This window comes from Carcharodon carcharias, chromosome 9 (assembly GCF_017639515.1).
Source record: "Carcharodon carcharias isolate sCarCar2 chromosome 9, sCarCar2.pri, whole genome shotgun sequence".
Taxonomy (NCBI): Eukaryota; Metazoa; Chordata; class Chondrichthyes; order Lamniformes; family Lamnidae; genus Carcharodon; species Carcharodon carcharias.
The window spans coordinates 14,640,993-14,666,006 of NC_054475.1; the positions used below are offsets into that span (position 1 = coordinate 14,640,993).

The window sequence follows — 25,014 nt, forward strand, 5'->3', positions numbered from 1 at the left end:
TCATTATCTCCCTTGCTCTGCTGCCTCTCATTTCTCACCATCATCCTCCAGCCAGGAGGGGATCTTCAGGCCTCTGCAACATTGCAGGAAATCCTTAGCTTGTGTATTGTGGGTATTGGTCCATTTTCAGCCTCTCTTTCTACCACGTTGTAAAGAAAGACCTGCATTTCTAAAGCACCTTTCATGACTTCAGGATGTCCCAAGCGCTTTACAGCCAATGAAGTGCTTTTGATGTGTGATCACTGTTGTAAGGAAATTTGACCCAGGTCAGAAGTGAGAAAGGTGGCATCTTGGCGGCTGTATCACTGCTCTGAGCTAATAGCTGACTCTTCTCTCTGTCAGGAGTGCTCCAGCTGGAATGAGTCTGAGAGAAGATTTGAGTTCCCATCAAAAGAGACGCTGAAACAATATCGTGTTATCACCACCACGCTGACAACAGCTGGAAGGTGGGTACTTTCAACAGTGTGACCTGCAGTGACCTTTTATATAATCTTATAGGACAGAATGAGACCATTCGGCCCATTGCCCATGTCACTTTGAAAGAGCTATCCAATTGTCCCACTCTCTTGTTTTTGCCCCATATCCCTGCATAATGAACCCTTTAAAATGTTTACCCAGTCCCCTTTTGAAAGATTATTGTGTTTGCTTCCACCTCCCTTCCAGACAACTATATCATCATAACCTGTGCAAAAAAAAATTCCCTCTAGCTCTGGATGTTCAGCCAATTATTTTAACAATGACAGGAGAGTCAGTAACCAGAGGGACAGTGTAAACAGTTTCTCCTTGTTTACTCTAACAGAACCCCTCATAATTTTGAACCCTCTGTTAAATCTCCCCTTAAGGGTCTCTGCTCCAGGGAGGATTTTATTTTTTAATGCCTTTGTAATCTCAGTTGCATGAGCTGAATACCAGGCAACATAGAACAACAAAACTCTGGCAGTGACTGCATCACTATCATTGTTTGGTCTATTGTCAGCCGATGTCCTGGGAGTCAGTGCAGTGAGTTTATCTGTCATGCTTCTGTGTGGACTGAAGCAAGACCTGGCACTGAATCCACTTCCCCCCTGACTATCTGAACTGCACAGAGTGTTAGTGCTGGAAAACTGGCAGTGTTTGCACCTCGAGCTGGTGTTTCTCTCCACAAAAACCCTTTTAATATTGCACCTAGTCCAAGCCTAATTTCATACTCATTCTTCGTACACTTCATTATCCAACCCAGTCTAAACCTTCTCCTTCACGTGTCAGCAACAACCACTCGTATTTATATAGTACCTTCAACATAAAACACCCCGAATCCTTCATGGGAGCTTTATCAAACAAAATTTGACACTGAGACACAAGATATTTGGCAGATTATTTGTCATTACCGTCTAGAAGATGCACTGCAGCAACTTTGTCAAGGCTCCTTTGACAGCACCTTCCAAACCCACGACCTCTACCACCTAGAAGGACAAGGGCAGCAGATAGATAGGAACATCAGCACCTGGACGTTCCCCTCCAAGCCACACACCATCCTGACTTGGAAATATATCGCCATTCCTTCACTGTTGCTGGGTCAAAATCCTGGAAGTCCCTCCCTAACAGCACTGTGGGTGTACCTACAACACATGGACTGCAGAGGTTCAAGGTGGTGGCTCACCACCACCTTCTTGAGGGCAATTAGGGATGGGCAATAAATACTGGTCGACCCAACGACGCCCACATCCCGCAAAAGAATTTTTAAAAAGACCAAAAGCTTGGTCAAGGAGGTCGGTTTTCAGGAGTGTCTTGAAGGAGGAGGGAGGCAGAGAGGTTTAGGGAGGGAGTTTCAGAGTTTAGGGCCCAGGTAGCTGAAAGTATGGCTGCCAACAAATCAGGTATGTGCAAGAGACCAAAATTGGAGGAGTGAAGAGATCTCGGAAGGGTGTAAAGCTAGAGGAGGTTACAGAGGCAGGGAGGGGTGAGGCCATGGGACAGGTTTGGCAGTGATGAAAATTTTAACATTGGGATGTGGTCAGATCGGGAGCCAGTGTTGGTTAGTGAGCACAGGGCTTAATACGAGTTAGGAAATGGGCAGCAAAGTTTTGAACAAGTACAAGTTTATGGAAGGTGGAAGATGAGAGGTCTGCCAGGAGAGCTGTAATAGTCGAGTCTAGATGTAACTAAGGCTTGAATGAGGGGTTCATCAGCAGTTAAGTTGGGCAGTGTTGGTGTGAATATGTGCTTGGAATCTGAACGCTGGGTCAGTTACGACACTGAGATTGTGAACAGTCTGGTTCAGCTTGGTGTTGCTGGGGTAATGATCCCAGCTGATGGTAACTACCAGATAAGCCAGATCCAAGGGTGATCTTAACTTTTATTCTTTGTTTAGATACGTGGAGAGTGGCTACTGAACAGAGTCACAGGAGTCAGCTGATGAAGGTTTAACAAAAAAAAAATTATTATACAAAAAAGATTAACTATATTGCGATACTCCTTCACCTATAGCCATACCTTTATAGATAAATACAGATTTGTAAGGATAACACAAGATAAAAAAGCTATCTTATACGCTAATGTTCCCAGTAAGTACTCAGTCCTTGTAAGCCAATAGGCGACCTGTGGTCAAACAGCACACTCTGAAACCAAGTGACAGATGCCACTCCAAACAGTTGCTACGCATGCCTCACCAACCCCCCCCCCCCCCCCCCCCCCCCCCCCCCCTCCAGCTCCCTCAACCATCAGACACCCCTCTCACTGTGAGTCAGCTGGTCTCTCTGAACTCTGTTTTTCACACGATGATTTCCAATCTCCACTCTTGAAGAACTGGCTTTGGAATCTTCTCCCAAGCAGTGCTTTCTCTTGGACGCATTCTACAAGGGTCCACCTCCAGGGTTTTGAACTCTCCTTCCGATGTTCCTGTCCCCTGTATCGCCACGTGCCTTCCACACTCATGCTCAGCCATGCCAACAGAACACCACTGCTTCACCTGCCCATAGTAAAGAATTACAGACCTTCGGCTGTATGCTTGGATCTTCTGGCTTCACCAAGTCTATTTTGCTTTAAGTCTGCTTCCTGCAGCTTTCTTCCTTTAACCCTGCAGCCTTTCTCTGATCCTCACTCTTAACATCATGTAACACGGCCTTTTCCAGACTGCTGTTCTTCCTTTGACTGGAAGGTTGTCTTGGGACCCTTCCTTTCTGTCTCACTTTTGGCTTTGGGACCTTTTGGTTCTTTTGGGAAATCCACTCTCTCTGCCGTTCCCTCTGCTGTGTCCCACCTCTCCTGGCTCCTGGTTGGAATTGAACTGAAACTACTTTTCTGTTTTTCTCTGTCTCTGTGGGTCCCCCTCGCTGGACCTCTGTTGCTAGGCAACAGCACAGTTTTTCTACTTCGTGTTTGTTTTAACTTTTTTTTTGAAGAGTAATAAAACCTCATTAGAATGCAGGCATTTTAAGTGAAAGCAAAACTCATGTTAGCCCTTTTCTTGATACACACACATACAGAAGTACAAATTAAACTTGAACTTAAAGCTAAAACTCATTCCTAACACCCACAAATATAAATATAACATACTTAAACTATCTCTAGTCCCTAACGCTAGGGAGAGCAGTGGAGCCAGTGGCTAGGTAATGGCACTTATTGTTCAGACCAAAGACAATGGCTTTAGTCCTCCCAATGATCAGTTGGAGGAAATACCTCACCCCGTACTGGGTATCGGACTGATAGAGCATCGAACCAAGAACAGACCCTGAATAATTCCTGGCTCCCTAAGTCGCATTGAAGGCATTTTGTCCAACTGATGTGCCAACCATTTGGGGAAGCTTTGTGCCTGGCACATGGGGTTTGCCCAGAAGTGATTTGGTGATGAGCTACAGTTGTAAAGATGGAGTATGTGGGAGAGGGGTAGGAGAAGGACTTTGTTACATTTCATTGTTATTTATTTTATATTTTAAAATAGGTTAGCCTCTGCAAAATTCCCACATGGCCATTTTTCCCATGTGTTCATTGACGAGGCTGGGCACGCTGTTGAACCTGAAAGTGTCATTGCCATAGCAGGTAAGAATATGCTGCTAATGTATGTATCTACTGCTTTCACTATAGTGTTCCAAATTACTTGAGATTTTGATAGCATAGGTAGGGAGAAACTGTTTCCACTGACACATGTTGACTGGGGTGACAGATTTATAATAATGGGGCAAAAAAACCAGGGGAGATGAGAATTATTATTTTTTTAAACACAGAATCGTGATCTGGAATGCACTTCCTGCAAGGGGCAGTGCGAGCAGATTCTGTAGGGCTATGGGGAAAGAGAAGCTCTCTGCGGTTAATTGGATAGCTGTTTCAAAGAGCCAACACAAGCACGATGGATCGAACGGACTCCTACTGTAGGCTGCATGATTGTACTAGGTTGCAGTTTTTTTTTGTTGTTGGCAGTTTGCTGTAAGCAGAAAAAGCTAATTAAATGCACTTGGTGACCCAGCTAATTTCAACATTTTGATTATGGGCACCACACAGGACAATGAAGACTTTGGAAATGGTGCAGAAGAAAGTCAACGGAATGATTCCAGGGATAAGGGAATCACAGTTCTGTGGATAGACTGGCAAACTGGGATTTTTCGAGCAGTTGTCCAGTTCTCCTTTTTAAAGTTCCTACTGAATCTGCTTCCACTGCCCTTTCGGGCAGCTCGTTCCAGATCGCGATAACTCGCTGTGGAAAAGAAATGAAATCTCCACCCAGAAGGGACAAAACAGATCAGACCAGTATTCTCATTTCCTAGTTTTTACTGTTTTTCTGCTCTGGGTATCTTGCTCTGTTCCTTAACCAACCCTCCAGGCAGTGAAAGAGTTTCTCCTTTTTTCTTTATTAAAATCACTCATGATTTTAAAGGGCTCTATTACATCTCCTCATAACCTTCTGTGCTCTAAGGTGAATAATTGCAGATTCTCCAGTCATGATTCACTTCTGTATCGTGTGATGTAACCATTTGTTTCAGTTACCACACCCACCCCTCCTTGGCCCTTATCTTACTCAGGATATATAAAACTCTTGGCAAGATGAATGCGCTGAGGGATACTTATGAGATGTAACCAAAAAGTAGATGGAGGGGAAGTAAGGAGTCTACTTTCTTCTCTGTGTCCTGGGTTCCATTTTAGCCCAAGTGGCTAAGATCACCGTCTCCTTCTCCGGCGGGTGATTTGGAAGGATCCAATGAAACATGAACTTTGGCATGCTCAGTCTATTTTCGATCGCTGTAACCTCCTCCAGCCCTACAACCCACGGCAAAGAAATCTTTCTTCCTCGAGCCCTTAGGTTTCCCTCGCCGAGTTCTGGAGTGGGTCTTGAACCCGGAGTGTCTGGCTCAGAAGCAGGGACGCCACCCACTGTGCCACAAGACCTCTAACTCGGTCTGATTTTCATGCAAGCGCAGCAATAATTGTCCCTAATTCAACATTAAACTGCAATCTTGCTTAGAATTGCCGATGTTATGAATAGCATACCGTGCAAATGGAATGTTGGCCTTTATTGCAAGGGGATTAGAGTACAAGAGTAAGGAAGTTTTGCTGAAGTGATACAGGGCTTTGGTGAGACTGTACCAAGAGCACTGTCAGAACAGATTTGGTCCTCTTACTTAAATAAAGGAGGAAATAATTGCCTTTGACAGGGTACGATGAAGTTTCACTAGATTGATTCCAGTAATAAGAATTGTTCATTGGGATTGAGTACAATAGGTCGATACCCTCTGGAGTTTAGATGATCTCTTTGAAGAATACTGAGAGGGTTTGACAGGGTAGATGATGAGATGTAATTTGCCCTGACTGGAGAGTCCCAAACTAGGGGTTCAGTTTCTGGCCGGCCATTTAGCATTGAGCTGAGGAGAAATTTCTTCTTTTGGAGAGTTGTGAATCTTCAGAATTCTCGACTCCAGGGAGCTGTGGATGCTCAGTTGAGTATATTCAAGATGAGAACAATAGATATTTGGACGCTAAGGGAATTGAGGGAAATGGGGATGATGCAAGTAGATGGAATTGAGCCAGTGCATCAGCAATGATCTTATTAAATGGTAGAGCAAGCTCGAGGAGTTGAATGGACCACCACGCGCCCATTTCTCAGGTGTCATTGGTATAGTGGAGAGCTATTCTGAGATTGTGGCTAAGACAAATTGATGGGATGGTGTGGAATGAGTTTTTCGGTTTAATCTGTGCTGTACCTGCCCAGGGGGTGTTTGGGACAATGTAGTGGGACCATTACTCTGTATCTAACCCCGTGCTGTACCTGTCCTGGGGGCGTTTGGGACAATGTAGTGGGAGCTTTACTCTGTATCTAACCCCGTGCTGTACCTGCCCTTGGAGTGTTTGATGGGGACAGTGTAAAGGGACCTTTACTCTGTATCTAACTCTGTGCCGTACCTGTCCTGGGAATGTTTGATGGGGACAGTGTAGAGGGAGCTTTACTCTTTCTAACCCCGTGCTGTACCTGCCCTGGGAGTGTTTGATGGGGACAGTATAAAGGGAGCTTTACTCTGTATCTAACCCCGTGCTCTATCTGTCCTGGGGGTGTTTGATGGGGACAGTATAAAGGGAGCTTTACTCTGTATCTAACCCCGTGCTCTATCTGTCCTGGGGGTGTTTGATGGGGTCAGTGTGGAGGACCTTTACTCCGTATCTAACCCGTGCTGTACCTTCCCGGTGTATTGATGCCTTTGTTCTTGGTTGAAGGACTGCTGGATGTGATGGATTCAGTAAGCAACGAGCATGGTGGACAGCTGGTCCTAGCTGGAGATCCAAAGCAGTTGGGTCCAGTACTGAGGTCCCCTATCGCCATCAAACATGGACTGGGTAAGTGGGAATTGGTGCTTGTTATGTTTCTGTCTCTTTTTTTATTGCTCCTCAATAGGTGTGACTCCTAACTGGGGTGAGCTGATAGAAACTTGTAAGGTTATGAAAGGGTTTGATAGAGTAGAGATAGGGAGGATGTTTCCACTTGTGCGTGGGACCTTAACTGAAGGCCACTAAAATAAGACACTAACCCATTTGGGAATTCAGGAGAAACATATTTACCCAGATAGTGATGAGAATGTAGAACTGGCCAGTTGAGATGAATGAACATAAATTAAGAGCTAGATAACCAAATGAGGGAGAAAGGAATAGAAGGATATGTCAGTGGGCTGAGATGGAGATGCATGGGAGATGACATGTGGGCCTGATGGGCTGAATGGCCTGTTTCTGTGCTGTAATTACATTGTACCTTTTGAAATATTGGACATGTTGCACAAACACAAGTTCAGCTCCAGATCCTGTCAATACTGTATTTGCAAGTGTGAATGTTTAAGCACTGAATGTTTTGAGGCGTTAAGTGTAGAGGGTCCATTGAGTAGCACAGTGCTAATGTGTGCCTGTGGCTGTTTCAGAGCTGCATTGACTTACTAACCTTTATTTGATCCATGTATTTGAGACTCTCTGCTGTGTGATGACTGCACTCATGAGGGACTTTGAACCAGCTCACTGGCACCTCCTGGTGGCCAGTCACGAGCAGATGTTCTCTGCCATTTATGCAGTGCCTTTTAGTTTGTAAAATGTCGCAAGAGGCTACACGAGAGTGTAATTGGGCAAAAAATTGACACCTGAGCCAAAGGAGGCAGTTGAGCAGGAGACCATAAGCTTGGCCAGACTGGTAGATTTTAAGCAGCATCTTGAAGGAGAAGGGGGATGTAGAGAGGCAGACAGGTTTAGGGAGAGAATTCCAGAGCTTAGGGCCAAGGCAGCCAGAGGTGGAGTGATTAAAATTGAGGATGATCAAGAGGCAAGAATAAGAGAAGCGCAGATATCTCGGAGAGTGGTTGGGGTAGAGAGAGGTGAGGATGACAATTCCAAAATAGGTGCACAAAACATGGGATTAAACTGAAGCCAGTTTTAAACTCAAATTGTAAATTGGATTTACATTCAAACACACTTCAGTTTGGAGAGAAGTTTGCTTGTACTGTGTAGGTGACAGGTTATACAGTAATTCATGGTGTGTTTCAGACTTGTCTTTACTGGAACGGTTAATGAGTGAGAACACCCTATACCAGAAGAGCCTAGCTACTGACTCATACAACAACCATTTCGTAACAAAGCTTCTATGCAATTACAGGTGAGTTCTGCGAGTCCAACAAAAAGGGAGTTTGGATCTGACGGTCCATTTCCCTTCCTACCTGGGTTAGGCACTTCTGACCAACTCATTCTCTCTTGGGTTTAATTCCAGCAGGCATCAGTCATCCTCTGATGCTTCACATAGTGATCAGCACCAGTGATGAGCTTTGCTAATGAGTTTTTCTGTAAACTATTTGACTACTGTATGCATTTCAGTCAAGGTTGATTCGGTTTCTTTCTCCCTTCCTAAACCCTCGTCTTCCTTACTCTTGTTATGTTTGTGTTTAATGTTTATGCTTTTTTTTTGTAAAAGGATATTTCAGTTAAAAAGAAGTGTTATGTAAAACCTGACAGTAGGGTGTGCTTAGTCCTGGATGTGTTGCCCTGTGGTGGGGAGAAAGGAATAAAGGAACCTTTTTCACACAGGAAGTTGGGGGTTCAAAAGTAGATAGGTGTGTGTGTGTGAGTGTATTCTTAATTGTTAAGAAATGACAACACACTTCAAATTATTGGGAGTTTTAGAAGCTTTTGATCCAGCTACAATAGACTTTGTCGTTTATGTGAAGCAAATGGAACAGTTTTTCATTGCGAATGAGATTGAAGAGAAAAAGCAAGCCTCAGCGTCTCTTGCAGTCATCGGAATGAAAAATTTCACTTTACTGAGAAATCTCATTGCTCCTGACAAGCCAACAGATAAAAGCTGTAAAGAGCCTGTGGACATTTTGAAAAAGCACTTTTGATCCCAGGCCAGCAATTATTGCCGAGAGATTTAAGTTTCACCGAAGAGAACAGCATGAAAATGGATCTGTTATCCAGTTCCTGGCTGAGTTGAGAAAATTAGTGGATCATTGTGACTTTAAAGGTTACCTGGAAGGAGCGTTGCATGGTCGCTTGGTTTGTGGACTAAGAAGTGAAAGAATTCAGCATAGATTGTTAGCGGAGCAAGAGTTGACACTGAAGAAAGCATTCGAGATTGCGCAAAGCATAGAAATAGCAGAGAAACAAGCTGGAGATTTGAAAGCGCATTCTAACAGTGCTGAAGTTAAAATAGTAAAGTCAGGGCATACTTGTTTTCAAACATGTTACCGCTGTAATGGAACAGGGCATAATGCAGAAGCCTGAAAGTGGAAAACCGCTGATTGTCGCTACTGTGGAAAAAAAGGATACATACAGCAGCGTGCATGTAGATCAAAAGCTGATCACAGTAAAGCAGTACCACCAAGAAAAGGGCATCATGAGGAGCACACAGACAAGTCGCGCTTGAAAATAGACAGGCAGTTTAAAAACAGAACACAAAAGTAATGCAAGCCCAGACAAGACAGAAAGTGAAACTAACAGCAGCAATGCAGAAGAACAAATGTATTGCATTCTGTCTGATCTGAAACTAGATAAGGACTAAAAGTTGGCATTGCCTTGAATGGTAAAATGGTTGAAATGAAGGTTGACCCTGGAGCATCTGTTTCTATTGCTTCAGAGAAGACATGGGAGAAAATTTTCAAGAAATGCCCATTGGAGAAAACCGTCCTCCAGCTTAGCAGCTACACTGGTGAACATACTTGGAAAAATAAAAACAAAGATAAAAACAGATAAAAACAAAAATAAAAACAAAGATAAAAACAAGGTCCAACCCTGACATTGTCATCAAACCCGCTGACAAAGGTGGTGCTGTTGTTGTATGGCGCACTGACCTCTACCTCGTGGAGGCTGAGCGTCAACTTGCAGACACTTCCTCCTACCTCTCCCTGGACCATGATCCCACCACTGAACATCAAGCCATTGTTTCCAGGACTGTCACTGACCTCATCTCCTCTGGGGATCTTCCTCCCACAGCTTCCAACCTGATAGTCGCCCAACCTCGGATGGCCCGCTTCTATCTCCTACCCAAAATCCATAAACAGAACTGCCCTGGTAGACTGATCGTCTCAGCTTGCTCCTGCTCATTTCTCGTTATCTTGACTCCCTTCTCTCTCACCTTGTCCAGTCCCTTCCCACCTACATCCGTGATTCCTCTGACACCTTACGTCACATCAACAATTTCCAGTTCCCTGGCCCCAACCGCTTCCTCTTCACCATGGACGTCCAATCCCTCTACACCTCCATCCCCCACCAGGATGGTCTGAGGGCCCTTAGCTTCTTCCTCGAACAGAGGCCCGAACAATCCCCATCCACCACTACTCTCCTCTGTCTGGCTGAACTTGTTCTCACGCTGAACAATTTCTCCTTCAACTCCTCTCACTTCCTCCAAATAAAAGGTGTGGCTATGGGTATCCGCATGGGCCCCAGCTATGCCTGTCTCTTTATGGGGTATGTGGAACATTCCTTGTTCCAGTCCTACTCCGGCCCCCTTCCACAACTCTTTCTCCGGTACATCGATGATTACTTCGGTGCTGCTTCATGCTCTCATCAGGACTTGGAAAAATTTATTAATTTTGCTTCTAATCTCCACCCCTCCATCATTTTCACGTGGTCCATCTCTGACACTTCCCTTCCCTTCCTTGACCTCTCTGTCTCAATCTCTGGTGATAGACTGTCCACCAATATCCATTACAAACCCACCGACTCCCACAGCTACCTCGACTACAGCTCCTCACACCCCGCTTCCTGTAAGGACTCCATCCCATTCTCTTAGTTCCTTCGCCTCCGTCGCATCTGTTCCGATGATGCTACCTTCAAAAACAGTTCCTCTGACATGTCCTCCTTCTTCCTTAACTGAGGTTTTCCACCCACGGTCGTTGACAGGGCCCTCAACCGTGTCCGGCCCATCTCCCGCGCATCCGCCCTTACGCCTTCTCCTTCCTCCCAGAAACATGATAGGGTCCCCCTTGTCCTCACTTATCACCCCACCAGCCTCCGCATTCAAAGGATCATCCTCCGCCATTTCCGCCAACTCCAGCATGATGGCACCACCAAACACATCTTCCCTTCACCCCCACTATCCGCATTCCGTAGGGATCGCTCCCTCCGGACACCCTGGTCCACTCCTCCATCACCCCCTACTCCTCAACCCCCTCCTATGGCACCACCCCATGCCCACGCAAAAGATGCAACACCTGCCCCTTCACTTCCTCTCTCCTCACCATCCAAGGGCCCAAACACTCCTTTCAAGTGAAGCAGCATTTCACTTGCATTTCCCCCAACTTAGTCTACAGCATTCGTTGCTCCCAATGTGGTCTCCTCTACATTGGAGAGACCAAACTTAAACTGGGCGACCGCTTTGCAGAACACCTGCGGTCTGTCCGCAAGAATGACCCAAACCTCCCTGTCGCTTGCCATTTTAACACTCCACCCTGCTCTCTTGCCCACATGTCTGTCCTTGGCTTGCTGCATTGTTCCAGTGAAGCCCAACGCAAACTGGAGGAACAACACCTCATCTTCCGACTAGGCACTTTACAGCCTTCCGGACTGAATATTGAATTCAACAACTTTAGGTCTTGAGCTCCCTCCTCCATCCCCACCCCCTTTCTGTTTCCCCCTTCCTTTTGTTTTTTTTCCAATAAATTATATAGATTTTTCTTTTCCCACCTATTTCCATTACTTTTAAGTATTTTAAAATATTTTATGCTCTCCCCACCCCCACTAGAGCTATACCTTGAGTGCCCTACCATCCATTCTTAATCAGCACATTCGTTTAGATAATATCACCAACTTTAACACCTATGTGTTCTTTTGTTCTATTGTTGGTGACATCTTTTGATGATCTGCTTCTATCACTGCTTGTTTGTCCCTACAACCACACCACCCCCCCCTCCACTTCTCTCTCTCTCTCTCTCTCTCTCTTTCTCCTCTCCCCCCCCCCCCCCCCCCCCCCCCCCCCCCACCCACACACCTGAAACCTGCTTATATTTCAACTCTTTCTTGGACTCGAACTCAAGTTCTGTCTAAGGGTCATGAGGACTCAAAACGTCAACTCTTTTCTTCTCCGCCGATGCTGCCAGACCTGCTGAGTTTTTCCAGGTAATTCTGTTTTTATACTTGGAAAAATGTCCGCTCAAGCTAAAAATTCTTGCAGCAGGGGTGGGGGGTCTTGACTGATTTTTTTTTTCAATCCATCCTCTGCTCTCTAGCCTAGAGACACTGAGGTCAGTTTACTCAGGAGTTATACCTTTCTTGGTTTGTATGGCCCAGTGACTCACTGGATACAGTTTCTCCATTGTTGGAGAAATGATTTTGTCAATTGTCAAGATCCTTGGGAAGTAATTGGTCATGTGATGGACTTTCAAAACCTTTCAAAGAATGCTATTTCCTTTGCATCTGGAATTAAATAATTTACTTCCACTGTTTGACTAAATACTTATAAGAAAGTTAACAATTTTTTTTACTAATATTGCATACAAACAAAAAAATCCTCAAGTTTACAGTAACACAAGGTCAAAGTTGATATATCATCTGAATGGACCGACAGGGCTTTTTTTTCTCAACTCCATTCACTTTGACCAATTGTGTGGCGTTTTTTGAGATTTATACGTACAAAAGCCCAGCTAACAACTCCTGTTGGCTTTTAGAGTGTGAGGGTGGGGGTAGGATGGTTTAAGAAGATTTAGCGTTGAGTGGAGGGGTGCATGGTTTAAGTCCTCTCTGGGAGAGTAGGTGAGGGTCCAATGGCCAGAAAGAACAGTGGATTTATAAGTGGGAGATGATCTGTTTATTGGGCCTGAGCTTCCTTGAGGGGAAATAGATCTGTGGCAGAAGATTCCTTTTATTTGGGGCAAGAGGGACACAAGTTTCGGGTGCAGCCTAGTCGCAAAGTTAGAGGAGCCTGAGCAACATGATGAAGCTGTTGACTCACTGACTACCTCCTTCCTTTGGTTATCCATGGCTCTGTTGTAGATTTGGAATTGGGAGGCTCCTTTACATGGGGATAGTTGCTCCTTTTGAGTTTGAGGTGGGGTAGGAAGCTGAGTTGGAGCGACTCCCCCAAATCCCTGCATATCTGGGATGGCACTTGTGGGTCGATATTGTAATCCACTTGCTCTCCGGAGGGGAAAGTGAAACCTCCTTGAATAAATGTTGCCTCCTTCAACTATGGGACTTGGCTGACAACAGTGTTATATCCTAGAGTTATTCATAGTACACATGCTCGTGATGCGTATCGGTCAATGGTGAGTGTCATTAAGTAGCATTCAAGGGGGGAGCTAGATAAACATATGACCTGGAAGGAAATAGGAGAACGTGTTGATGGGGGTGAGATGCAGAAGAATGGAGTAGGCTTATATAGAGCTGAGATACCAGCACAGCCCGGTTGGGCTTGAATGCCTGTTTCTGTGCTGTAAGTCATGAGAGGTCTGGAGAGAGTAGGTGGGGGGGGAAAACTGGTCCCACATGAGAAAGGATCCAGAATGTGAGGGCACAGATTTAAAATAATTGGCAAAAGAAGCAAAAGTGATGCGAGGAGAAACTTTTTTACGCAGCAAGTGGTTAGGGTTTGGAATGCGCCTGAGGGTGTGGTGGAGGCAGGTTCAACTGAAGCATTCAAAGGGAATCAGACTGTTATCGGAAAAGGAAGAATGGGCAGGGTTATGGGGAGAAGGCAGGAGAATGGCACTAACGGAGCCGATGCACATGCGATGGGCTGAGTGGTCTCCTTTGTGCTGTAATAATTCTGAGATTCTGTGAAATACTTTATTTAAATGGGGAACTCTAATTGACCATAAATTTGGCTGTTTGAAGTTGTCTAAAGTTGCTGTGTTTGCTAGGTCACATCCCGATATCCTGAAGATTCCCAATGAATTATTCTACGATAACGAGCTTAAAATGTGCGCGAATGAGCTAATCAGGCAGTCTTACTGCGAGTGGCAACATTTGCCGAAGATGGTAAGTTTGACTGGTGGAAGCATTTTCCTGATGTTTGGTTGCCAATAACTCTTAACACACACTGTGAAAGTCTGGAGCTTCTCTCCACACACCGGTTCCATAGGGTGTCCCTGGGGTTGTTGCTGTCGATATTTGAATTCCACCTCTGTATCTCGAGTGGGTCCTCTCATGCTCTTTGTTCTCTGCAGTAGGACACGAAAGAGACTTTCCTGGATGAATATTGTCTGTTCTCTGGTCCTGAGGGTGCATTCTTTTTCTGCAAGGCCCTCGCTCGCTCGATCTCTCTCTCTCTCTCTCATATGATCTTGTGCGTTCTCACATGCTCCCTATGGATCTTGCTTTATATCAGTGTCTTTCTCACATTCTGTTTTCTGCATCCTGGTATTAAAACCTGGACTCAAGCTTTTATGGGACATTCCTTACCCTCCATTTTGCCTCCCCCCACCCCCCGTAACTTCCAAGCTTTTGAAATGTCAGCCTTGGTGTCTCTTATTCAATGATTCCTTCTTTTAATTACTCTTTATTTCTGCTTTTTTTTTCAAACTTGGCATTCTGGACCGTGGTGTCTCTTTCTCTGCAGTCTCCGTAATTATTTTTACATTACGGCAGAGAAATGGGCCATTCTGCCAGTGTTTATGCTGCACATGGGCACCTCTCAACCCTCTTCATCTCACTAAATCAGTTTATCTTTCTATTCCTTTCTTGCTCATTTTAATCTGGCTTCCCCTTCAGTATAACTGTACTATTCACCTCAAATTACGGTGGTAGATGGTTCAACATTCTCACCACTCTGAGTAAAGATGTTTTTCTCCTGAATTCCCTAATGGATTTATTTGTGACTATCGTATATTTATGGTCCCTAGTTTTTGGTCTCCCCTATAAGTGAAAACATCTTCTCTACACCTACCCCTATCCAAACCTTTGTATAATTTTTGCCCCTTATCCTTCTCTCTCATGAAAAGAGTCTCAGCCTGTTCAATCTTTATAATTTCTCCATTCCGGTTTTAAACCTGTTTCATTGAAGCAACTTTCTTCAGTCAGTAGCTGCCTCCGACTGATTTCAGATGCTGCCACACTGGGAGCTCCTCTCTCAGCTGAAAGAGTGAGAGGATAATTGAACAAAAGATGCTGCTCCTGGTCACTCGGCTATTGTTAAAGTGGGCACTGAGCTGCGATGATTGGCTGTGACGTGTGTGTTTCTTTTGTCCTTTTCTTCCCACCTTCTCCCAAACTGTCTAAATTCTTGCTGACTGTCATTGGACAGCCCTTTCAAAGAACTGGCACAGGCACGATGTGCCGAATTGCCCCCTCGTTATCATTCAGATAGTTTTGAAGGATAGCCGCTTGATGAGGTGCTGCAGGGCATCTGACGCCTAAGAAGCTTCCCCTCCAAGTCACTCTCACCATCCTGACTTGGAAATATATCACTGTTCCTTCACTGTCGCTGGGTCAAAATCCTGGAACTCCCTTCCTAACTGCACTGTGGGTGTACCTACACCGCATGGGCCGCAGGGGTTCAGGAAGGCAGCTCACCGCCACCTTCTCAAGGGCAACTAGGGATGGGCAATAAATGCTGGCCCAGCCAGCGACAACCATACTCTGTGAATGAATAAAAAAGCTGTTCTTCCCGCCAGTCAGTGCCTTCAGGAGAAAGCTGGTCATGATTGGTGGTGAAAAAGTGGGAACTGGTCACTGTGTGGGGAATACTGACTGACCTCGATCTGTGTGCATTGTACTGGCTCTGGGGATCAGGAATGCTGACGTTACATATTTTGGAATTCTAGGGTTTTCCAGTAATCTTCCATGGAGTTCTAGGAGAAGATCAGAGGGAGGAAAAGAGCCCATCTTTCTTCAATGCTGATGAGATCGATAAAGTGTTGTTCTACCTCAAGAAGCTGCTGACCAATCAGGGGAAAAAGGGTGTCGCCATGATTTCACCCAAGGAAATTGGCGTGATTTCTCCTTACAGGAAACAGGTTTGGAATTTCCACCCTTGCAGGTGTGAGGTGGGGGAGGTAGTGGGGAATGTTTACAAATAACCTCTCAAATTTCCAAGAAAAGGCTTCCCTGGTCCCTTCCCACCACCTCCTGCACCTTCAATTTACCTCTAGCACAACCTTCTTCAAGTCTGCCTCGTCCTTGTACCATCCTCTGTAAAATCGCTGGATTGAAGTTGAGAATCACCGCGTACGCTCCTAATCCTAACTTGTTTTCAACTTCAGAACTATCACCTTTCTCTGCTTTCTCCTATCCCCTGTAATCCCCACCGGCATTTGGTGTGTCTGTATTAGTCTCATTTCTCCTGACCCCTGTAACTTTTTTCCTTTTCAAGTCCTTATCCAATTCGCTTTTGAAAGTTTTTGTGGAAGCAGATTCAACTGCCCTTTCAGGCAGCGCATTCCAGACCACGACAATTTGCTGAATTTTTTTTTTTAAGTGTCCTTGTCTTCCCACTGGCTCTTTGCTAATCACCTTAAAGCACTTGTAACGTCAAAAACAAAATTGCAAAGCACTTCAGAAATGTAATCACAAAATGGAGGCCAAATCAAGTGAGGAGATGAGAGAAGGGTGGGTGATGAGCTCGGTCAAAGAGGCGGGTCTTAAGTGGATGGAGGTTTGGGGCTGGAGGGGTTTCGGGGGAGACCTCCATAGTGTGGAGCCTTGATAGTTAAAGGCACAGGAAGAAGTGGTAGGGTGAAGTGAGGGAGAGTGGGGCCAAGATCGCAGGAGCCCAGAGTTGAAGCAATGACCCGGGGCCCGTGGGTGGGGAAGAGGGGGCACAAGTAGACAAACACATGACTGCACAGCAATCGGAAGAGAGAAGCCTGGCTGACAGCAACCCTTTGGCAGAGAAGAACTGAAACCAGTTGTGCCATTGCCATATGCTAGCCAGAATCTGCTCACTCATCACTGTGGGCTCCTTTGATAAGTATTTGGTCGCCAAGAGTATTAAGTGCCGTGGACCTCAGGTGGGAAAATGGCATTAAGATACAGGTCAGTCACAACCTAATTGAATAGCAGACCAGGCTTGAGGGACTGAATGGCCTCCTCTGAGTTTCAGCTGTTAGCTGCAGGGACACCAAAGGGAACATTGACTGGTTTCTGCTGTTTAATCAGGATTTCCCTCTGCAGGTGGAAAAGATCAGAAAAGCGATAAACAAAATAGACAAGGAGCTGATGGCCATGGCTGACATCAGAGAATTGAAGGTATGCAACGTGTTCCTAAAAAGACTGGTAATGTTGTTTTCTTTATTATCTGAAGCCTGCAGGTTATTTTATTCTTTCATGGGGCATGGGTGTTGCTGGCAAGGCCAGCATTTGTTGCCTATCCCTAATTACCCTTGCTAGGCCATTTCAGAGGACAGTTAAGAGTCAACCACATTGCCGTGGATCTGGAGTCACATGACAGCAGATTTCCTCTCCTAAAGGGCGTTAGTGAACAAGCTGGGTTTTTACAACAATGGTGTCATATCATCATGATTACTGAGACACTCCAGATATATTAATTTGAATTTAAATTCCACTAGCTGCTGTGATTTGAGCCCATGTCCCCAGAGCATTGGCCTGGGTCCCTGGATTACTAGTCCAGTGACATTACCACTATGCCACCATCTCACCTCTAATTATCTCTCGATATTAATCACTTTATCCAAGGAACAAGCAGACATTGAAGGAACCCTATTTCTTTTTGTCTGGCTCGCCACACCAACTGAAGAATTTCAGGGTCAGTTAGTCTATGTACAACCTCCGGACATCCCAAACACTTGACACTAATGAAGTGTTTTGGAGTGCATTCACTGTTGTAATGTAGGAAACACAGCAGCCACTTTCTGCACAACATGATACACAAGCAGCGAAATAAAATACTCCAGATGCTGGAAATCTGAAATAAAAACAACATTTTGAGTTGGATATAAGCGTTCTGGAGAAGTCATAATCGACTTGAAATGTTAATTCTGTGTTCTCTTCACAGACACTGCCAGACCTGTTGAGTATTTCCAGCACTTTGTTTTTCTTTAATCCCACAGACAGTAATCTGTCTTTGTGATGTTGATGGAGAGAAAAATATTGGCCAGGACATTGGGGAGAACTCCCCTGCTCTCCTCCAAACTAGTGCCATGTCCTCCTGAGAAGGAAGGTGGGGCCTCAGTTTAGCAAGTCATCCAGAAGATGACACTTCTAACTCTGCAGTACTGGGAGTGTCAGCCTGGATAATGTGCTCATGTCTCTGGAACTCTCATCTGGTGATGGCCTTTCCTAATTGGTAGCAGTTGCATATAGAATCTCAACCCTTGTACTTTAACAAGCCAATTGAAGATTTCGACTTTGGTCTGAAACCAGCAGAGACTTTGTAAACTTTATTGAACAGCCCGATTGATTTAATATGGGTTTTGTGACTCTTTCGTAATTGGTGCCTATGGTGATGGCAGATGGTTAATGCCACTTGCCTGATATAGCCAGCTGGGAGCGATGAGCCCAGAGGGCATGAGTGGTGGGCACTGTGACTTTGAGTGTTTTAAATTTCTTTAGGTGGGGTCAGTTGAGGAGTTCCAGGGTCAGGAACGGAAGGTGATCATCATCTCCACAGTTCGCAGCAGCTCTAATTATCTACAGATGGACGAGGATTTCAACCTGGGCTTCCTTAATAATCCAAAGGTACTTTTTCACATCTCATTTCCAAAACTCTCCCCACTCCCCCACCCCTGGTGCTTTTCTCACCCCCTCCCCTAGTTTTGAAGTGTAGTCACTATTGTAGGAAGTTCCCACAAATAATGACCAAATCACCTATTTCTGTGATTTCGACTGAGGGATAAATAATGGCCAGGACACAGGTGGTTCTTGGGTCCACCTGAGAGGGTAAAACAGGGCCTCTGTTTAATGTCTCATCCAAAAGGCGGTCTCTGTGACTGTGCAGCACTCCCTCTGCATCGCTGGGAACGTCTGTCTAAAATATGGGCTTGAGATTTCAGATTGGGGCTTGATCTTCTGAATCATCAGTTATAGAGTGAGCTACGGCTGGAGGTAATGTGTTTCTCTTTTGGGTACCGATTGCATTCTCATTCTCCCTCTCGCACTCTACCAGTCTGGATTACCAGGAATGCTCTGTACAGTACAGATATATTTGTGATGAATCTTGAGTAATAACCTTCTCTCTTCTCAATAGCGCTTTAATGTTGCACTAACCAGAGCCAAGGCCCTGCTAATAGTGGTGGGAAACCCCATAATCCTCCGCAAGGACCCAAACTGGAAGAGGTAGGTGTACACTCCTCTCTATTGCTCTGTATCATGTAGCTGGTACTAGTTGGATTTCCCAGCTATGGTACAGGTGCCAGCTACTGCCTGACACCTGACCTTTAACTAAAGCTTGAACACTCTGAAATAGTGCTGTTGCTCGAGTTGCCAACCCTCCAGGATACTGCTGTGGACCAAATTAATAATTAAAAAAAACATGTTCATGTATTCTTTCAACATTTCACTAAAAATATATTGGATGTGAGGAAAATTGTCTGTTTGACTGAGAGTCAAGAATCATCCAATCTACTAACACAGTCGTGTCTAGTTTACACTTGGTGTGGGAAAATGAAGCCTCATGAATATGGACGGGCCAAGTGGCCAATGATGGGAGCGTAGGGTCGGAGCTTTGGAAGCAGAAGGCCCTGCGGTGAAACCTCCAGAATTATGTTCGACCAGAGCTGGCATCTCAAATTATTGAATTGAAAAAGTTCAAGTGCCTGCTGGATCCGATTGGAGAAATCATGAGTTCAGTGCTGGTCTGGGTTTAATTAGTGGGTCTTGGTTGAGGCAGTGAGCAATGGAATCGTTAGCCTTCGGGTCATGGAGTGAAACCTCCAGTTTCTGTCCTGCTGAACAGTGTGTGAATGGAGGAGCGGATTGAGCAGAGCTGTGTGACCCGCCTTCTTCCTGCTGATTTTTTGTGGTATACTTGCAGCGAGAGCCTTAAGAGGGCAGCTACCAGCTGGTGAATGTTACTCCCAGCCGCAACAACTTGCATTTATATAGCATCTTTAACATAGTAAAATGTCCCAACATCGAGCCAAAGGAGCGCGCACAGGAGCATAAATCAAATTAAACTTGACATCGAGCCAAAGGAGCAGACAGTAGGAGAGGTGATTGAAAGCTCAAAGAGAGAGGATTTTAAGGAGTTTCTTAAAGGAGGCAAGAGAGGCATAGAGGTTTGGGGAAGGAATTTTGTAGCTTGGGCCCAGGCAGCTGAAGGCATGGCCACCAGTGATGGAGTGAAGGAAACTGGGGAAACTCGAGATGCTGGAATTTGAGTTTGTGAGAGGTGTAATACAGAGGTTACAGACAAGGGAAGGGCGAGACCATGAAGGGTTTTGGACATGTGGATGAGAATTTCAAAGAATCACCACTTATGAGCCATTGTACCTGTCCTGCTGTTTGGATGTCCACCTTTGATTGTGTTTCACCTGCAGGTTCCTGAATTACTGTGTCACAAATAGGGCCTACACTGGCTATGAGTATGACAGTGATGACCTGGAAAGTGACTTTTTAGATCGCCTTGGACAGCTCAGCCTGGATACTGAACCAACAGGTAACATTCAGAGACGCCATGAAGTGGCTGTGATTAAATGAATTCTGCAGGTATTTCCCCCCCCCATATCACATTGACTTAATTTGAATCACACACAATGTGGTTCTCGAGAGCAGCTTGTTTATATAAGGGATTTTGATTCAATTTGTTTGGGGCTTTTGGTGGTTGTGTCTGTCGCTGAGAAAAGGCTCAATTCCTAGTCTTTGGGTGAATCAGCTGTGGTTTTTGGTCACTGACTCCTGATGGGACTTTCCACTCTTCAGAGGTCAGGGTAGAGCTTGGCTCCCATGTTCCCTCCCAAAGATAACCTGCTGCCACTTACTGTCAGGCTCCTTTCTGACCACTTGAACGAGCTACCAGTGCTTGTGGCAAGAGTCAGTGCCTGTGGAGGTGAACATGAAAAGATTAATCAAAAACTTGATCCAGTGTCGTCTTTCGATTGCTGGAAGGTTACGTCTGTGAATTTTGCTTGAGCACCTTCAGCAGAGTAGTTCTTGAGGATATAATTAAGTGTTGACGGGGCTGAATTAAACAAGCTAATTAGAAGATGAGTGGAGTACAAAATCCACAAGCCTCAAGTGAGACTGGGGAGAACAAGGTTGAAAACATTTGCCATTGAGTCATAAGGAGCAAACTGTTCTGGAATGGAATGGATTTCACCTTTAACATACTATTTGATACTTGTAGGGAAATGGGATGGAAGGTTAGAAAGGGTAACACCATTGCTTTATTTTTTTGGGGGGGGCGGTGGTGTGGGAAATAATTAAGGGATCAATCGATGGTGTGGGCAGTGAATAGTTAGACTCTGGGTGGGTGTTGTAGATAGGAGCAGGATTGATGGGGCAAAGTGGCATTTTCTGTTCCATCTTAAATATCGTTCTTCATGCTTTGAGAATATAATTGTGGGAGGTTGAGACTCACAATTGGTGAAACATTGTCCAATGAACTGACTATTTGATTTTTTTTAGCAGATCCTGATGTTGTCAGCGTTATCCAGCAGCAGCTGGAGCCAGAATGGAGAAGTGAAGTTTGATCAAACAGAATCTTAAAGAGGAAAAAAAAACCACAGGAAAGCAGAAATGTTGAAACAATGAATGTTTAAAATTTAAGTGGAGAAAAAAATTCAGCTGCTTTTGTCAAATGTTTAAATATATTTAAAAAAATTGGAAAGGAAAATTCAATTCTCTTAAATGAATCGTGCTTTCTATAAATGGTGTAATTTCAGAATTGTGAATTTTTAACTGTTTTCTACAGATGAAACCTTTTGTTGTTTTTTGGTACTGCTGCATTTCTGAACTGTTTTCTCTCCAAGTTCTTGATGTTTTTTATGTATGAAGCAGAGTTCAGGTATGAAATATGTGTCTTCAAACCACTTGTGTATCAGGATGAAGGCTTCTGTAAATCCACACTCGATGGCTCGGGTTGTGTGATGGAGCCACACTGACTAAGAAGATCCCATGTGCTACTCCAGATCCATTTGAGTTGGCTTATTCTCACCAGGCGAAAGGCAGCAGGGTTTGCCCTAAGTGAGCTCAGTGGTGGGGAACATCGATCTGAACGCAATCAAACAGGCCCAGTGTGGACTTCAGGACAGGGTAAAATGTGAGCCCCCCCCCCACCCCCACCATGGCCAATTAGGTATGAGGCGGGGCATGGTCCCTATGGAGCAGTACACCAGCCAAGTCATGAGGAAGATGAATATTTAATTTGAAACCATGCTGCTGCCTGAGCCTTGCTGACAATGAAGCATTTGTGGATTAATTGATGCAGTGAATCTTAAACAGTGGGTAGTTGTGGGTAAGCATCAAGGTTTAACTACATGTTACTCTGCTGAAGCTGTAGTAATGGACTTAACTTGTGCTCCTTTAAGGAGGCAACTCCTTTTACTGGATTCACTATTGCTGATCTTCTTGGTTAGCAACAATATATTAAGTTCCTTTATTGATTGTGTGTATTATCAGGAGCTCCTTGTAATCTGCATGCATTTGTCAGAATGCAGAGATTCCTGTAATGCCCCTCCTGTGTTCTGTTTTTGACTGTGTCCCATTTCAGACTCGGTAATTTTGATCTTGGTCCGTATTATAAAATGGCAGGGGTGGGAATACTGGATTGGTCACCTGTTATACATCTCTGGAATGGAAAACAGGGAGAAAAACATAACAGACGGCTGATCTGGAACCGCCCAAAGTCAGAATGACCATGTGGGTGTGTGGTTTATTTAGTCAACAGCTGCTTCCTCCTTTACAGCCAACTTCAAAAACAGGACAAGAAGTTAATACAGAGGGAAGAAAGTAATGAGAGGCTTGATTCCAGCTGTGAATGTGTTCCTTGTTAAGTTTCAAATACTCAGCCCCGCATTGTGGCTTTGATGTAATTGTGAACTATGATATCTGGTAGAAGTCCTCTTCACTGGTGTATTTTCTAGATGAATAATCAGTTTATTTTGTATGCAGCAGACCATTTGGAAAAGATGCAATATTAGGATATCTCAAATAAATTATATATAAAGAACAAACAGTTGTGTTTATCAAGAACTGACTTGAGTCTTGGCAAATATGGCATATGTGCCACATACTGCACGAGCCCCAGCGCTTGGTTAATCTGTCTTTGGTGCTGCTGGTTGAGGGAGGAACATTGGTTGGAACACCAAACAAATTTCCAGATCCTCCTCCTCCAATCCATCTCACAATCTTTAAAGTCCACTTCATTGGGCAGTTGGTAATCAGCCTGGATTGTATTCCCAATGGCTGCCGAGACCACATGCTACTACTAGGGTGGGACAAACCTGATCAAGTTTTAAATTCAAAAACTGAATTGATAAAAATTTAATTTGCCATTCCGGCCATTCCAACAGTGGACATCATAGTGAGTTCATCCAGCTAGATAGCAGTGAAAAGCTGGCTCTTTCAGATCTAACATGTTTAATTGCTTATTGGAATTATCTTCCTAAATCTCTGACCCACTCTTTTCCTGAATCTGTCTTTGATAAAACTTCTGGGCACCTGTCCTAATCAAGGAACATGGGGATGTGGGAGGGTGGAGTTGAATTAGAAGATAATTCTTATTGAATGGCAGACCAGGTTGGATGGACCAAATGGCCAACTTCCATTTCTTACACTCTTGTAAGTTTATACGTGGCTCTGCGTGGAATTTTGTCTGATAATGTTTCCTTTGAAGCGCCTACATTCAAGGTGCTATATAAATGCAAGTTTTTATTCAAAAAGCCAGTCATACATAATTTTTTGACAATTCACTGACAAACCCCATGGTTGATCTGTTACTAAAGCTGTGCGGTGCCAATATTCTGCTCTTGCTACTTGGTAATTTCTGCTGCTTTGCAATGGGAAAACAGGAGAGAGATTGGGGTGAGGTTGCTTTTCAAGTGTGGCTGTGTTCTAACAGTGACTACCACTTTTCTCCCTCTCTAAGCACATTTTTAATCTCTGATCGTGGCTGCCGCTTGTCCAGTGACAACTGCTGGGAAGTGCAAGAGGGGGTGCGTAGGGTTTGCGTGCATTTCTAGAAAAAAGCAAGAGTGAAGGGTGACCCCTTTCACATGTTGCTAGACCTGGGACTGGGTTTTATGGATCCCTGTCATGCTGGGGGTGGGGAGAAACGTATAAAATATGTTGTGTCCATCCCAATTCCACACTAGTGCACATGGCAGGAAACCAGTATACATGCCCTGGATTTTGCAGCCACCACAGGTGCAGATACTGTTTCCTGCTCCCATGCTGCCCTCAAGTCTGTACAACTATCTATATCCATCTGGCCCTAGCTCTGAAAATAAAAGTCACTGGTGGGGTGGGGGTGGGGGGGCGGTGGGGAGGAGAAGAGAGAGGAGAGAGAGAGAGAAGAGAAATAGGGAGAAAGATTAAAAAGTAAAGATCATACATCTAGTTTTAACTGTCTTACACACACACACAATGTGTGAAAGGCCCTACAAGGCCAATGTTAGAACTGGGTTGTTTTTGATGAAACAAGGGCTAATGGTAATACAACATTCTTTTACCTCATGGAATTGTAGAAAGTTTACAACACAGAAGGCCACTTGGCCTATTGTGTGTGCTGCTGAAACAGCCTCCCAGTCTAACCCCACATTCCAGCATTTGGCCCATAGCCCTGCAGTGCACATTCAGGAACCGTTTAAACGAGGTGAGGTTTTCTGCCTCTCACTTCCAGACCCCTATCACCCTCTGGGTGAAAAAAACCTTTCATCTCATCCTTGTACCATCCAGGCCCTTCACAATTTTGTACATCTCAATCAAATCTCCCCTCAGCCTCCTCTATTCCAAGAACAACAACCCTAGCCTTTCCAATCTTTCCTCATAGCTGCAATTTTCTAGTCCTGGCAACATCTTTGTAAATCTCTTCTGTACTCTCCCTAGAGCAATTATATCCTTTCTGTAATGAAGGGAACCAGAATGGCAGAGTTACTCATGTTGTGGCCTAATGTTTTATATTGTTCCAGCATAACCTCCCTGCTCTTTTATTCTATACCTCAGCTAATTAATAAGGCATCATGGAATCCTTTCATT

At 44.6% G+C, this 25,014-nt stretch overlaps 1 protein-coding gene across 5 annotated transcripts in view; it reads left to right on the forward strand.

Moving 5' to 3' along the window:
- LOC121281880 (putative helicase MOV-10) overlaps nt 1–22,991 on the forward strand; it is a 72,483-nt gene extending 49,492 nt beyond the window's left edge. For 4 of the 5 annotated variants that reach the window (XM_041194986.1, XM_041194984.1, XM_041194987.1 and 1 more), the window contains 11 exons: nt 343–446; nt 3,920–4,017; nt 6,679–6,798; nt 7,984–8,092; nt 13,785–13,902; nt 15,687–15,878; nt 17,035–17,109; nt 18,433–18,558; nt 19,067–19,155; nt 20,358–20,476; nt 21,445–22,991. In XM_041194986.1, coding sequence (XP_041050920.1) covers nt 343–446; nt 3,920–4,017; nt 6,679–6,798; nt 7,984–8,092; nt 13,785–13,902; nt 15,687–15,878; nt 17,035–17,109; nt 18,433–18,558; nt 19,067–19,155; nt 20,358–20,476; nt 21,445–21,509 — 1,215 coding nt within the window. In that variant the 3' untranslated portion in view covers nt 21,510–22,991. The remainder of the gene's footprint in view (nt 1–342; nt 447–3,919; nt 4,018–6,678; nt 6,799–7,983; nt 8,093–13,784; nt 13,903–15,686; nt 15,879–17,034; nt 17,110–18,432; nt 18,559–19,066; nt 19,156–20,357; nt 20,477–21,444) is intronic. The other variant, XM_041194985.1, reaches the window with a different exon arrangement.
- Nucleotides 22,992–25,014: the final 2,023 nt, after the last annotated feature.